The sequence below is a fragment of the Corythoichthys intestinalis genome, chromosome 5 (assembly GCF_030265065.1).
Source record: "Corythoichthys intestinalis isolate RoL2023-P3 chromosome 5, ASM3026506v1, whole genome shotgun sequence".
Classification (NCBI taxonomy): Eukaryota; Metazoa; Chordata; class Actinopteri; order Syngnathiformes; family Syngnathidae; genus Corythoichthys; species Corythoichthys intestinalis.
In genome coordinates, this window is record NC_080399.1 from 45453955 (window position 1) to 45469172 (window position 15218).

At 38.5% G+C, this 15218-nt stretch overlaps 2 protein-coding genes across 3 annotated transcripts in view; both read right to left on the minus strand.

The window, feature by feature from the left end:
- Positions 1 to 13010, minus strand: part of glg1a (golgi glycoprotein 1a) — a 36016-nt gene extending 23006 nt beyond the window's left edge. Inside the window, exons 1-8 of one of the 2 annotated variants that reach the window (XM_057836325.1) lie at positions 12561 to 13010; positions 5846 to 5875; positions 3818 to 3904; positions 2535 to 2750; positions 2137 to 2340; positions 1963 to 2034; positions 780 to 966; positions 506 to 714 (exon numbers count right to left, since the gene is read on the minus strand). In XM_057836325.1, the coding sequence (XP_057692308.1) occupies positions 506 to 714; positions 780 to 966; positions 1963 to 2034; positions 2137 to 2340; positions 2535 to 2750; positions 3818 to 3904; positions 5846 to 5875; positions 12561 to 12923 (1368 nt within the window). In that variant the 5' untranslated portion in view covers positions 12924 to 13010. The remainder of the gene's footprint in view (positions 1 to 505; positions 715 to 779; positions 967 to 1962; positions 2035 to 2136; positions 2341 to 2534; positions 2751 to 3817; positions 3905 to 5845; positions 5876 to 12560) is intronic. The other variant, XM_057836326.1, reaches the window with a different exon arrangement.
- Positions 13011 to 13182: 172 nt separating this feature from the next.
- rfwd3 (ring finger and WD repeat domain 3) overlaps positions 13183 to 15218 on the minus strand; it is a 32482-nt gene continuing 30446 nt past the window's right edge. Inside the window, exon 12 of the mRNA XM_057836327.1 lies at positions 13183 to 13651. Within this exon, the coding sequence (XP_057692310.1) occupies positions 13496 to 13651 (156 nt within the window). The 3' untranslated portion in view covers positions 13183 to 13495. The remainder of the gene's footprint in view (positions 13652 to 15218) is intronic.

Here is a 15218-nt window from a genome sequence, read left to right on the forward strand (position 1 = left end):
GACCGAATGGAAGTTAAGCAGGCCAAGTCAATCCATACCAGTGACTATAGATAATGCTGCAAATATTGTTAATTCAGTACGTAACACAGATGGACTCGAACAACAAATAGGATGGTTTTCTAATGTGGTAAACATACCTGCTAAGAGAGTAATAGCAATTAACAGTGTGCCCCGCCTCACTTTACAAACAGTAAAGATTGTTCTCAGCACTTTTATACAAAATTTCTTCAGATCAGTAAGATGTAAGCACATAAATATTATGCACTATAATGCATGTTTTTATGATGGCATTGTAATTTTTGCTTGTCAGCAAAATAAAAAAACCTTGTAGTTTTTGTTTCAGAGCATTAAATGTATTGAATCGAATCGAAAAGCGTGTCACTTGTATCGAAAATCGTACCGAACCGTGACTTGACTTAACGTTGCATCCCTAGTATACACACATATTATTTATTTGGACTACCACAACAGTTTAGAGATATCAGTGTCGGCGTTGTGGACTGACCGCACGTTGGCAGTTGAGGTCGATAGCGTCGCTACGGCCAACCTTCATGAGGCAGTGCAAGGTGCGGCCTTTGCGGTGCAGACCCGAGCATTGGGCCTCAATCTCACTGCGGCAGTGCAACACAATCTCGGGGCTCAGTGAAAAATCCTCCATCAGCATGCGCCGATAGTCCATCATCTCACCCTGGCACTCGCCACTCACCACCCGACCTACATGTACAAATGAAAAAAAATTTAAGCGTGTTGCAATGGACAGATGGGCAGGCGGCAAGTACCTCGGTGAATAGCAGACTCAAGGCAGAGCAGAAGGTAGGAGAGTCGTGCCTCTCGGGCTCGGGGCACACCGTTGTCAGCACTGCAGCGGTATTTCCGCAAGTCAGCCTTGCAAGCTTTTGCCAGCGAGTAGCTGACTTTGTAGTCCTGAGCAATCAACTTCTGCCTGGTAGTCAACGCCTCGCGACACTGAACAGCGTACCACACACATAAAAAAATAAACATACATTTACAGACCATCGTGCTGTCACACTACCAAAATTGTCAAAATTTATGGGATGTCTATAGCCGTCGATGGCACTGAAACATGAGCATTCACAGCCACTCCTCTCAGTTTGAAAAGAATTAGATATCATTGTCAATGGCAGGCAATGAGTTATTAATTTTAAAAATGAATATGTACCTAATGTTGTGTTCTTGTACCTGACTGCATTTGGATTTTTAAAAATATTGTCAAACAATAACAAACGTCAAGCTTTCATTTATTTACCCAATGCAACGTTGGTTGATCAACTCCACTACAAAGGGTAGAATGAAGGCTATAAACCAAATGTTGCAAAAATACTTTAGCTTAGGCAGGATATTTTCATTTGATGCATCTTGCTTATCCACAAAGAGTGGAGGGTCATGAAAATCATTTTTTTCGAGATGTGTCTTTGTCCCCTTCTAATAGCTCATGTCATGTCACAAACAGAGCTGAGTTCAAAACTAAAATGGTAAATCGCTGCTAAATTATTGGCGGTCTCATACCAGTACTGGATGTGTACCCTGTAACCTGTGTTTTATTTTTGACTTACTGTACTTTTGCTTTATCAGGGTTCTTGCACCCTTTCACAAGTCAAATTTAATGCTTTTTAAAACCTTAAAAATGTAATCTAAGACCAAAACATGTCTCAACAATTTCTGAAGAGAAAATTATTTTTTCTTTCACTGTAAACACAGAGCTGCAACAGATCGCTGGCGTTTTTCTCCTATCATATCTTTCCATCATTCTTCTGCTGTGAACTGGAATGAGTTTATCACTAGTAGACGTCCAATCCGATTGAAGTGGGAGGTAGGTACATTCGTTTATTTGGTGATAACATTGTTATTGAATATTTAAATGGTTTCAACTGCACTACAGTACAAATAGATCATCTGACATCAGTGTAGATAATGTGTAGTGTGACGAAAGATCCAATTCACCTTTTCTGACATAGCTTCCTCAAACTTGTGGTTGAAGAGACACTTGTATACACGCCCCTCACCCGCCATGGTCTGCACAAACACACAACAGCACATATTAGAGAAGCCCACTCGATTTTCATGAGATTAGTAGTCATGACCCCAAAGGCATGCGGTAGACTATGATGTGCTCACATTCTCGCAGAAGCGCTCTCGGTCATCCCGGCAGGCGAAATAAAGATATCGGTCTAGGTGGAAGTCGTCTGACGAGAGCTCGGCAACCCTCATGATGGACTTTTTGCACTCGTCCTTGATGGTGTGTGCCCCCGGCCGCTCCTCCGCCTCCTGTACCAGGCCTTTCTCCAGGCATGCGATCACCTCGCCCTGTGAGTGGATGTCCTGCACGAAACAAAAAAAGTCCCAGAACAGGACAACCGCATTGAGACTTACCAAAGTTGGGAATTATATTATCTGTATTAGATGAAATATCATTATCAGATGGCATGAAAAGTTCTAGCTTTTTTTTTTTCCTCATTCATTGTCCAATGCAAAAGTATTGCGTGTTGACAAGGCATGCACATGGCGGGCAGCACCTTGTCTCCTGAGCTGATGCTACCACAGTGCAGCGAGTTGATGTCATCGTGGCATTTGTCCACGAAGCCGCAGATGAGGTGATAGTCGCTGAAGACGATGCTGGTCATTTTGGTGATGTACTGCTTGCAATGATAGTCGCTGATGTTGCCGCGATGGTCCACCAAGCACGATACCAAGTATCCTTTGCCCAATTCCTCCGCTGCGCACTCTTTAATCTGCCACAAAAGCACACGCGACCACTCGCATCATTGGCCACCTGACTTCATCTGGAGTATACGAGTCCAAAAGACAAGGGGGGGCTTGAGCAACGACTTTCACAATTATCTCATTCATTTGGCTGCTTTTCCTCTGAAATGTTTTTTATGACATCTTTTTATTATCTTGTTTAACCCTTTAAAATTTGAAGTGTCGGCAGCGACACGTTTACGCTTGCGTCAACGCGTCCTGCGGGCATATCATCTTTTGCATGTCTGTAATTACATCACCCATGTGCCGCTGTTTGGTCTGGTTTGAAAGTTGAAATCCACACCAGTTTTTACTTGAAGTCAATCGACCAAGTAAAACGGGATAATGTCATTTGAGTGTTATTGTTTTTTTACCCTTATAAAGAAACATTAAAACGCTGCATGGACCGTATGTCCATATTTCCATCATTTCTTGTCGGAAATCCCAGGAGCCATTGTGAGGTCACAAAGGTAAGACGTCATCCAAAAACTTTTAATATACTGCCAAGCGAGGCGCCGTCTAAGGAGAGGGAGGCGAGGTAGCGAGTGACGGCCGGTCGGATTGAGCGAACGACTTTGTGAAATGTGCGAAATGGATCGAAAACTAAATTTAACGCAAACAATTGCGTTATTTCATCAACTCGAGGAAAAGGATGGGCCAGATTTAAAAAATGAAATATTTGACATAAAATCTTTCAAACTCTATTGATGGGCCTCATCAATTTGATTCGTAATTAATTGAGCAATTATAACATTGTGAAAAATTTAAGAAGCATTTACTTTTTTAATTATCCTAATTTGATAATTAAAATTGTGTGTGATAATGTTGAAATGAAACAATTTTATGAGTAAAACCTTTTACATCTATTGTTTTAATTTTGTATTCATTTATCACATTGCTAATTGGTAACCTGATTCTCTTAATTCATCTTTTTTTATAAATAATAATTGGTTCAATAATTAATCATGAAAACGTAAATATAAGAGAATAATGTTTGGCCAATTAGAACACAATCTACTTGAATACAAACTCCAATCACAGTTTGGTGCAGACTGACCTCGGAGATGCTGGACTGGCACACATCCACAGCCACAGACTCAAACTTGGGGTCAGTAGTGAGGTTGAGCTTGTAGTTCCACAGCAGCTAATAGAACATAACACATATATATTAATATTGTTATTTAAAAGAGTCTAAACACAATACATGCCCCGAAATGTGATCATTCTTTCTCCTGTCAACATATCACCCATCCTACAAATTTGAGTTAGCCTAATCCGTTCTCAAGTTATGGCAAAATTCCTTACTGAACTCTGTGACCTTTGACCTCAGTAGCCCAAAATTTCATCAGCTCTTATATTTAATAATATCAATATATTCTGCAAGTTTGATAATAATCCTTTTTTTTTTACTTGAGTTATCTTGAACACAAACATACAGACGACATATTATGGAACAAAATACATACCCTCCGCCCACCGTAGGTTTCAGCTACTGGCAGAGGTAAATATACTAGTACATGTTCATTCTTCTACTTCAGGGGGTGCTTTATTGCTCCAAAATCGACTTATCTATTTTTAAAGGAGACATACCCCTGCGAGCTACCTTGACAGCGATGGGGGGGTGGGTCTAACTTTAACAGCAGGGGTGTTGGCGGAGCTCAGCAGCAATGTATGTTCTGAGCTATTTATGAAATGAACAAGTCAAAATTATCTGTATTCTTACATCTTGATATATCTTGAATAACCACATTTGATGCAAACACAACGTACAGTAATTAACTATGTACATTTTTTGCGCCCCATTTTTGGGGGAGATGCCGCGATCTACCCTCACTAGCAGTGTGATCGGTTGTTGATCACGATCAACATAACGAGCACTCCTGTTCTAACACTCTTCTGATCTTCAAGACTCAATTTTCTATGACTAATGCTTTGAAGCTAGAAATGTGCTAGAATATGTGCATACAGTGATTCCCAATTAATTCCGTTAAAGGCCCAAGTGCTAATGAAAATCTGTGATGGAGGTATTGCATACACCAGGATAAGTATGTCACATATACTTACAAAACAGTGATAACACGATATTAAAAGTGCATCACTATGTCTTGCTTGTGCCAGAGTGGTGAACTCTGAGTGTGTCCAATAGCTGGGGTGCTGGCGTAGCAATATCATACGGTTTTGGCAGATACACACAAGTCACAGCTGATGAAACCTTGATAAATCCTCTTTCTTGACGTTTCTTGGGCTTTGGGACATTCAAAAAGTGGGTCTCACACCTCTCCTTGCTAAGGTAAATGATATCTTGATGAACGTTTGTGTAAAACTGTAGTTCACAAACAGCAAAAAAAAAGAAAAGTATTCACATTCTTGCCTAAACCATAAGAAGGCTTTACATGGCTATTACAAGTGGTATCATTTTTTTGTGTCCATTTTCAACATTATCGGAGGTCTAAGAAATTGGCTATTTGGATACTTAAATATTTTAAGAAAGTTTTTCACATGAAGGTCATTTATACAACGTGTTGTCAATTTCTTTAACGTACAGGCACATGTTCTCTGAGAATGAAAAATATTACTGAAGGTTAGTTGGGAACCATCTCTGCAGCTTCTTGCTATTAATTATGCTGCATATCTTGCTGGAGCGTTGAGGAGTGCCCCCCCCCCCCCCCCCCCTCCGTTGTGACGCAGTCTGGTAGTACACGAAAAAAAGTACACGACACGCATATAGGACAGCAACAAGTAAGGGTTGCTTGATAATCCATGCTTTAGTAGGGGTTCAAATTATGAAGGGTGACGCAGTCAAGAGGGTCACTACACATCAAGGGTGTTCAAACCGGTCCTCAAGGCCAGCTATGGGTGTATGTTTTTGTTCCAACCAATCCAGCACAGACAGTTTAACCATTGATGTTTTTGCTGAAACAAGCAAAACCTGACTGTAATGAACTGATTACACTTGTAAAACACTAGATTGGTGAAAAGTTGTATTCTTGAACGGTTGGAATGAAAACCAACACCAATGCTTCCCTGAGTTGAATAGCTCTTCATGTTACATGTGGAAAAGTCTCGTTTAGGAAGAAACACTTACATGGCTGCAGTCTGGTGCGATCTCCGTATCCTAGAAGGAATAAAAAACATAGTTTGTAGCTTGCTGGCATATGTGGTGGGATAATCCGCAACCGATGATGTACCTTACAATACATAAAGTATATCTTTATACAGTTGACAAGAAAACATCACAAACTAAACCAATGATGACGCCTTCTCATCTTAGTAGTGAGAGTTGAATGTTACAAAGAGAAATTGTCACCGATAGTGGAGTAATACATAAAATGATTGGCGCGAAGAATCAACGAATACTGAAAACCAGATTGACCTGGGTGCAAAAAAATGATTTGGACGTACAAAATTATAACATTTTTACCACACAAAGACGGACAGACGTTCTTCATGTTACACTTCAATAATCCAGCCAGTCACATTCATTTAACTTCTCAAAAATAATTCAAGGTCATAAGTTACTTCTACAGTGTGGGTATGTGTCTGTTGTTTTGCAAAGTGAATTAAAGTTAAATAAACAAGCGCGTCATTGACTGTGTTTTTTGTGTTGTCTATTTTTAAAGTCATGATGAAATCTATTCAACAATGTGAGCAGATGCAAAATTCTCCAGCAACGTCTTCATCCACCCACTGGAGTCCACGTACACCAAACCACAACACACACGGACACATGTACATGCATGCGCGCACACACACACAGCTTTTGGTGTGAACCATTACTTGACTATATTGGACGACAAAAAGGGTGGCACCTAAACGTCCGCCACGAAGCTCACTTTCCACAAATACAGACTGAGTCATTAGTAGAACACAGATCTGCACAAATAAAAATATTCTATCAATGTCATTGCTTTCAACACCTTGAGCAATATTTTCTTTTGTTGACAACGCCTGTCAAACTTGACATCAAAATCACCACTCCCATTTCTTTCTTTAGAGTTGGCGCCGACAAAATGGTTAAAGTATTTAGTGGTTTACATAATGATGTTGTCTTAACATAATGATATTTGCTTTCATTAAAATAAATACTTAAGATAATATTGACCAAACCGGATTTCTATATTGTGCTGTGATTTGTATAAATAAGAGCTGTTGTTCTGAAATGCTGTCTCCATCCATAATTGTCTTCATGCGAAATAGTCAGAAATTGTCATCAGAAAATTAGAAAATAAAAGTGCAATATATTTCCCCATATCTTAACTGGAAGATACCAGTATGGCCCATTTCCTATTAAAACAGTTAATGTCAAGGCCAATAAATACTAGAGGTGGGAATCTTTGGGTACCTAACTATTCCATTACGATTACGATTCAGAGGCTCCGATTCGATTATAAATTGATTATTGATGTCACCCAAACCCCCCGCCCCCCTTTTAATGTTTTGTACATTAGTTCCAAAATAGTTTAAAAATCCTATTAGGCTAAACCAAACTAATATTTAAGTATCAAGTTAACAGTTAAAAACATTAAATAAAATACTCAAGTCCCCATTCTGTATCAGCAGCTTTAAACTACATTCAATTAATTTAATGATGTGAATCAACCATTAAAGTTGATAAAATTGCTCCCGTTAAAATTGATAAAATTGCTCCCGTTATTACATAATTTCCCTTCTGTCTACTTAAAATATGTCAAAGTTGTTTCATTATTTAAAGACAGATTCAAGTCAAGACTTTGCTGATTTAGGAGTATTTCAGATAAGTTAATTAGGTTCACTACAACACAGCCTTCTAGAGGCTACTGCTTTAAGATGGCGGCTGTTTACAACGCGGCAACCACTAAACGGCAAGCCTATCGTTTCGCATCTAGTTCTTTTTATTTGTTCTAACACCATAGTCGTCTGTCATTTAGCATCTAGTTCTGCATATATGTGATATCTACTATAGCCGTATGTGGCCGTATGTTTGTAGCAACTAGAGACTGGGAGTTGTTTGAACCAGCTGTCGGCCGCAGTCAGGTATTATTGTTTTTTTATGTAGTGGCATGAGTTGAACATGATATTTGCTCTCGGTCTGTTCCTCATTGCATCCTGAAGACCGCGCTGACTGTGTTTTAGTTCTGCTTTACCTGGTATAATTCAGTAATCTGAATTTGGATGTTTGTAAATCATTCTCGATTCTTCCACGGCCAAATCGCAAATAATCTAAATTTCGCACGCCTCTAATAAATATTATGCGGGCGGATTCAGAGAGTGATAAAAAGGGATAGAATCAAGAAGAAGAGCACTGTTGTGCAGTGCAAAATTGTACATGAACTTTTCATCCCCTTAAGCCAAAATGGAAATCAATTTCAGCCTGATCATTGTCTCCTTCCACAAGCTCGCAAACTGAAAGAACCAGAGAAACTACGTTCTAAAATTACACAACTGCTGCCCTACCCAACTTACCCTTTCCAATAAAAGACATTATTTGCCATCTATTGTCTTTTTCTCTGCCTGAACCTTGATCTGCAGATAAATTACTCGTTGAGGTTATTTTTCCAAACTTGCGCCCCATGTGAAAAAGATCAGCATGCCTGATAATGTGCAAATATTTTTTTGTCGTATGGAGGCATATCTTGTTTACAAAACATTGATTGGGCAGTGGGAAGGGGTTGGTGATTAAAAAAAAAAAACAAAAACATTAAAAAAAGTTCACAATGGGTCGCAAATTTTGTAAAATGCAATAATAAAAAGGAAATGGGGAAATAAATTAGTTTTCTTTTTTTAACCAGAATATTAATTACGGTCACTTTGTGGGGGGAAATGTCTTTAAAACAAACAAAAATAATTGTGTGAAAAATATTTATTGGAGAAAAGCAAACAATTCTTAGCAGAAGGAAAGATTTCTTGATTGAAAAAAAAATCAGGAAAAAAAGAGATTTAAGTGAGAAACAGATTGCTTAGAAAGAAACAAACATTTCTTTGCGGAAAAAAAAATACCTGCTGAAATAATACACAAGATTAGATCTTAAGAGGAAACGGGGATTTATCTGTTGGATAAGATTTCTCTGTGGCTTCTGTAGCACTAAAACATCCCTGCTGACACCACCTGCATGGCTACAAACAGAAAGGAGCAACTTAGCGTTTGTTTCGAGCCCTCCATTCTCCTCATATGGAACCGTACTTCCCTCTTGAATCAGACATTATGATTAATGAGCCCAATGCTTTTGCAGTTGTTTGACGTATGACGGAAAAACAAACAAACAATTGAGTCCAATAGAAAGCCCACGAGCGATAGGCAGATTCAGGCATATGCCCTTCCTCGATGGAGAGGCCTTTTTCTCTAGCCACTCGCCATTATCCGACCACCAATTAGACGCCGACGTAATTGGTTGCTAACGCGCGTCTTGCTCGCTTAATCGACACATAACTCGAGTAGCACAGTACAAGACGCGAAGCAGAGTAATTAGCTGCACAGATAGAGACAGTCTGACAGAAATTCGCCAGGAGAAAGATGCACTTCCTTAGCCAGCTATTCAAAGGATGGCCAGCGCAAATCGGTATATATTTGTAACACAAAATAAACTAGAGGTTTAATAAAGCCTTATTTTAAAAATGGGATTATTAGTTAGATTCTTCGTTTAAATCAAAATGTCTAATTCCTCATATAGGTGCATGATAATTATCGGTTCAATAATTATCGATCCAATAACAGGAATTATGACGTCATCCCAATAAATCCAATCACATTATTAATGGCCCAAAAATATACTGTATCATGTTTTTGGCACGGTGTCGGTGGTTTGGGATGTGTGCGTTTGTTTCCACTCCTGTTTTGCCAGTATGTAAAGTTTTGTTACTGTTCTAGATGCCTTATTTTTCCCATCACTGGGTGTTAAACTTTGCTATGGGAATTAGCAAATGTTTGCATTTTAAAGTGTTATATTTTCAAGTTGTTGAGAGGCCTTTTGGTTATTGATAGGCTTGCTGTCCTATAATTGCCTTGTTAAGAAAGTTGTTTGATGGGCCAAGACCACAAAATACTCATCTCCTGTTGCCAATTTTATTTGCTCACAAAGCACAATACCTGTTGACTCAAATTATATTTATTTGAAAATCTAAATGTGGGCACTTTATTTGAAGTGAAAACTGTTCTCAACTTTGTTTTGTTCATTATAATACTGTTCATGTCATTATGAAAATTCTGGTTAGGTCAAAGGGAAATCTAGCCGATATTCCAATATTATCCAACTCCAAAAATTTGATACCGATATATGTGATCGTGGAAATAACATATTATGACTAATTGTATTGTGACGCACTCCTGGATGCTTTAATAATGATAAATGTAACAACTTTGTTTTCCAAATAAACATTCTGTGTAAAATAAGAGAAAACCTTTAACTATGTATTCATTTAACTAAGTTATGGAATAGGTGCCTATATTGCACCACTATTTTTATATTGTTGAAATCATAATAGTGCAAACATCTGTTTTTTGGAGCAAGAGCGAAGTGCCAAGAAGGCACTTATTTTGTCCTTTTGACAAGAGCACCGATGCTTTTTGTAAAACTAAAAACAGCAAAAGATTGTGCAAAAATATGAAATAAAGTCACTGGATAATTTACTAATGATAAATGTAACAAATTCAAGGTTTTCCAATAAACATTCTGTGAAAACAACTTCAACTGAAGTTATGGAAAAAGTGCTGTATTGCACCACTATGTTGTTGAAAAACTCGTACAAACATAATTTTTTAGATCAAGTGCAAGTGTAAAGTGCCATTACACAGTGCTTCTGGCTGAAAATAACAACAAAGGCACACAGTTTAAGTACAGTGAATGAGTGAGTGAATATGTAATGAGTTCATAATTAATAATTTTTCAGTCATTTATTGTTCATTTAATTTTTGCACCATGAATGCAAATGGTCTGCTCACATAACAAATCCCAAGCATCTTAGCTTGGAGACATCTTTAATGGTAGGGTGACCAAACGTCCTCTTTTGCCCGGACAAGTCCTACTTTCACGTAGTGTCCTCGTGGTCCGGGCGGGTTTTATAAATTCATAAAAATGTCCGGTTTTTATGATTTTTCATGGGACCAATTTGAAGAGAATCCCTCCGACCGCTGGGTGGCAGCAGTTGAAATGGCTCCTACGAGAATGGAGGGAAGTAGTAGTTCTTCTTCTTTTTGTTGGCAGTTTACCCCTATCATGAGGCATTACCGCCATCTACTGGGTTGACGATTTGGCCACAATGCCTGAATTTTTTTTTTTTTTAATGATAAATACGTATATAATGGCAACTGTTGACTTCTGTCGGAGCTTTGACTGTAAAATCCCGTTTGGTGTCGCATCGGCGCGCTGCCGATGATTGTAAACTTTTATAGCAAAGTTTGATTTTTGCCTCAGCTAGCTATCAGTAAGCTAAACCGCGCTAGGCATTATGGGAAACGTAGTTTTGAACTGCTACGTTTGGAAACATGCTGATTAAATAGTTTGTCCGTTTATTTCGGTTTTTGTTTGTGTGCAATCTAGAACATTGAATGAGAACATCAATTGAATGGGAATAACAATTTGTCAAGGACAATTGTCGTGACAGTAATTTATAAAAATGTTTAGTTGGCACATAACCTACTGTGTGTATGTGAATTGACTGGACTACATTTCTATGGGTCTGCATTATACATACATATATATATATATATATACATATATATATATATATATATATATATATTTATTTATTTATTTTTCAAAGTCTTTTTTTTTTTTTTTCAAACTGCATTTTTCCATCCAGAGTGAGGGGGCACACTTTAAATATATTAAAGTGATATAGGCATCTTTGAGTGAACTTCGAGTAAAATTCAAGTATCTTGAGGCCGGGCTGAGGCTGGGCTGAGTGTCCTCTTTTTTAGAAATCAAAATATGGTCACCCTATCTAATGGTCAATAAGCATAAGTGTTGTGCTAACCTGTGGTCAGCCCTTGTCCAAAGGGCTTCTACATTCACTTTGAAGTTTGAAGGCATATTGGTCCAAAACTGATAACGATAACATTTTAAAATGCTTATATCAAGTGATATTAGCAGCTATTCAATACAATTGGACAATTCTAATAGATTACATACGTGTAAAAAAAAAAAAAAATTTAACCATCAGGTTTACATAATTTTTAATGCCTCGAAAATTTGGTTTACTGCTTTTTAAAGGCCCGAATTTGGACAAAATCCATTTAATGACTTTTAATGACCCACATAAACCCTGTGGATTGGACGTCTAGTGCAGTCAATGGCAGCCAATGAATTAAATGAGTGTCCTATAAAGAGTTGACAGTAAAGTTTCTCAGATTTTAGTTGTTCTCTTTGCGTTTAGTTGAAATAAGACCATTGGTAAACAAATGCTTTTCACTTTGGAACCATTCATTTTTGCTGATTTCATGACAGGTGTCAGGGAAGAAATCAGGAAGTGAATTAAGAGCATTTTCTGCACTGCCAGTTTGAAAGTATGTCCTGTCTTTGAATATTGTGATGGACCCCCCGCGCCCCCCACAAGTCTGGTTAATCGATTAATTCAAAATTATGGATGGTAAATATAATCGTTAGATGCCGCCCTACATACACTAAACTTTGTGGCTGCTCACACATGACCGAACTCTAATGATGTATGGCACTTTTAAATGTCCTCCTCAACCTTTTTTTTTATCACTCATAACAGACCGTTATTGCGTTTCGCGTGACAGCGTGTACGTGGGGTTAGCAGTTGGCTAACGAAGAAGCTAAGCTTAGCTGGCACACCCTGCTCCATAACCCCAATCGTGTACTCACATCCTTCTTGTCCTGAAGGCACTCGAGCACCGCCAGGTTGTTGTTCCACGTATCCCTGGGGCACAGGCGCCTCATGTCGTCCTTGCACACAGCCTCCTCGGACAACTTCCAGACAGGACGCTTCCGAGGCGCCGAGGCCCCTCCGGCGCCCGGGTTTCTATCAGCGGCGCCCACGTTAGAGACCGGTAGGAGCCCGCCGCCAGGCAGGTTCTGAACGTTGGCCGGGACCTGCCAGGGTTTGGCCTGGACGTTGCCGTCCGCTCGACAAGGCCGGAAAATTGGCGAGACGCACAAGAAAAGCAGGAGCTGAAGAACACGTATGCAGTCCGCCATCTTCACTCGGCCAGTCAGCGCTGCGTTCATGGACGTTCGGGATGTTGGGACGCCGGGAAGGAAGTCCCCTGGCAGTAAACGGCTCAGGAATAATTCATGAGCACGTCGGGTTCAGGCAGAGGTTCACCCAATCGCACGAGCCTTCGGAAATTGCCAGTGTGCACGCGTCATATTAACAAATACCAAAAGACACCCCCCCCCCCCCATTCCTGCTTCCAAATCACAATCTTGACAACTTTCCCTTTTGCAGGTAATTTCTCACCCTCAACAGCACAAAACAAATCCGTTTGAAACATTTTTTTTTATTTACTGAAACAAACTGTCATGACAAGAATAAAAACATGTTCATCGGTGTATTGATGAAGAAAATTTCTGTCGGAGTGGTTTATTTTTACAAACCACTGCTGAGCACTTCAGGCTGGTCCTGAGCTTAAGGCTGCTCCAATATCTGTGGCTTCTGGGTCTCAGGAGGTTAAATATATCCAAATGTGCAGTATCCTCCATAAAAAGTGACTATTAAGGTCAATCCAAGGAACGGAATCGACGGCCTGAACAGTGAACATGATGTCTATGAAATGGTGAACTTGGGTTTTCAGTCTCATTTATGCGCTTTTCAACTTCCACTTGTAAAGCTTCAACATCTTCTCGGTCAATGAGGCCAGGAAGTGTTCACCGTTGACCATGAACGGCGTGATATCCAGCACAGGGAGGTCGGCCGGAAGCCTCTGGAGCAGCGCACCGCTGGAAGCCTCCCACACCTATTGACAAAAGCGAAGGTTTCATCAATGTTTCACACAACAACAACACAACAAGAGACATTGTCCAAATACTCATATTTAAGCCCCTCAAGTTTTTTTTTTTTTTTTTTTTTTTTTTTTTTTTAATTTCTGTAGTCCTCCAAGAAATCAGACCGATTATATTACTATCACCTTGAATTCATACTAAGACACGGAAACAATCAAGCATAATCCTTTTCACATTATTTTGCAAATATCAATAAAAAACATTGGGCTAGGCTTCAGGCACAAGTAAAAAAGGCAGTCTTTTTTTTTTTCTCGATTTTTTGACATGAGCTGTATTATATATTTGATTCTTTTAGGCCCTAAGAGAATCAAATATTTAGTCTTTCTTCCCTCTCATGTAAATTCGACCTGAGAGAAGCCAGTGTCCCGGATTAAGCAGAGACAGTTTTGTTAGAAGTTTTAAATGCTGATTCATTAATGATGGCATTTGCCTGCTTATTTTGAAAAAAAAAAAAAAAAAACATGAAGGAGTACCGGTACTCATTTTTTAAATTACCGTATTGACCCGAGTATAAGACGGCCCTGATTATAAGACGACCCCCTCTTTTTCAAGACTAAAGTTTGAAAAAAAGACTTTTTGAACACCAAATTACTTTTTATACAGAAAATAATTACAGTACATCTGAAACAAATGATTATAACAATATATTTGAGAGAAAAGCATGTTATTTTGCGTCATTCAAATCTTAATATCTGAACATTTAAATATGTAAACTAAGGTGCGATCACATTCCTAAATGAATGCTTCTGGTTTTTGAAATGTAAATAAACCAATCTATTTTGATAAAACAACAAAATTGCAATAACTGCATTAACCATCAAAGTGAGGTCTGACTGTAACTGTAGTCTTGAAACAAATCTGAATAAGGAAAAACATTGCAATGAAATAATGCAAACTGGTTAAACTTAAAGAGTAGCTGAGATCTGTCATGACAACATTAATCCTCAAGTTCAGCATTCGCTTCAATTAATCTGGCGCCATCTAGCGTTGTGAATGGGTATAATGTCTAGACCCCGAATATAAGACGACTCCCACTTTTTCAGTCTTATTTCAATGCAAAAAACACAGTCTTAAATTCGGGCCAATACGGCCCTTTTTTCCAGACATTTTTTTCCAACTGTAGCACAATAAAATGGTGCCAATTTTTGTTGCACAATAGAGTCCCATTTTTAAAAAATCTATTTTACTGTATTAGCTTTTTTCTAATTTATGGGGTTTGTAAAAAATGACAAATAAAAGTACTGTTATTTTAAGATTATAGAATTCCTAATGTTAAGAAATTATCTATACCGTATTGGCCTGAATATAAGACAGCCCTGATTATAAGACGACCCCCTCTTTTTCAAGACTCAAGTTTGAAAAGACTTTTTGAACATCAAATTAATTTTTATACAGAAAATAATTACATCCGAAACAAATGATTATAACAATATATTTGAGAGAAAAAGCATGTTATTTTGCCTCATTCAAATCTTAATATCTGAACATTTAAATATGTAAACTAAAGTGCAATGACATTCG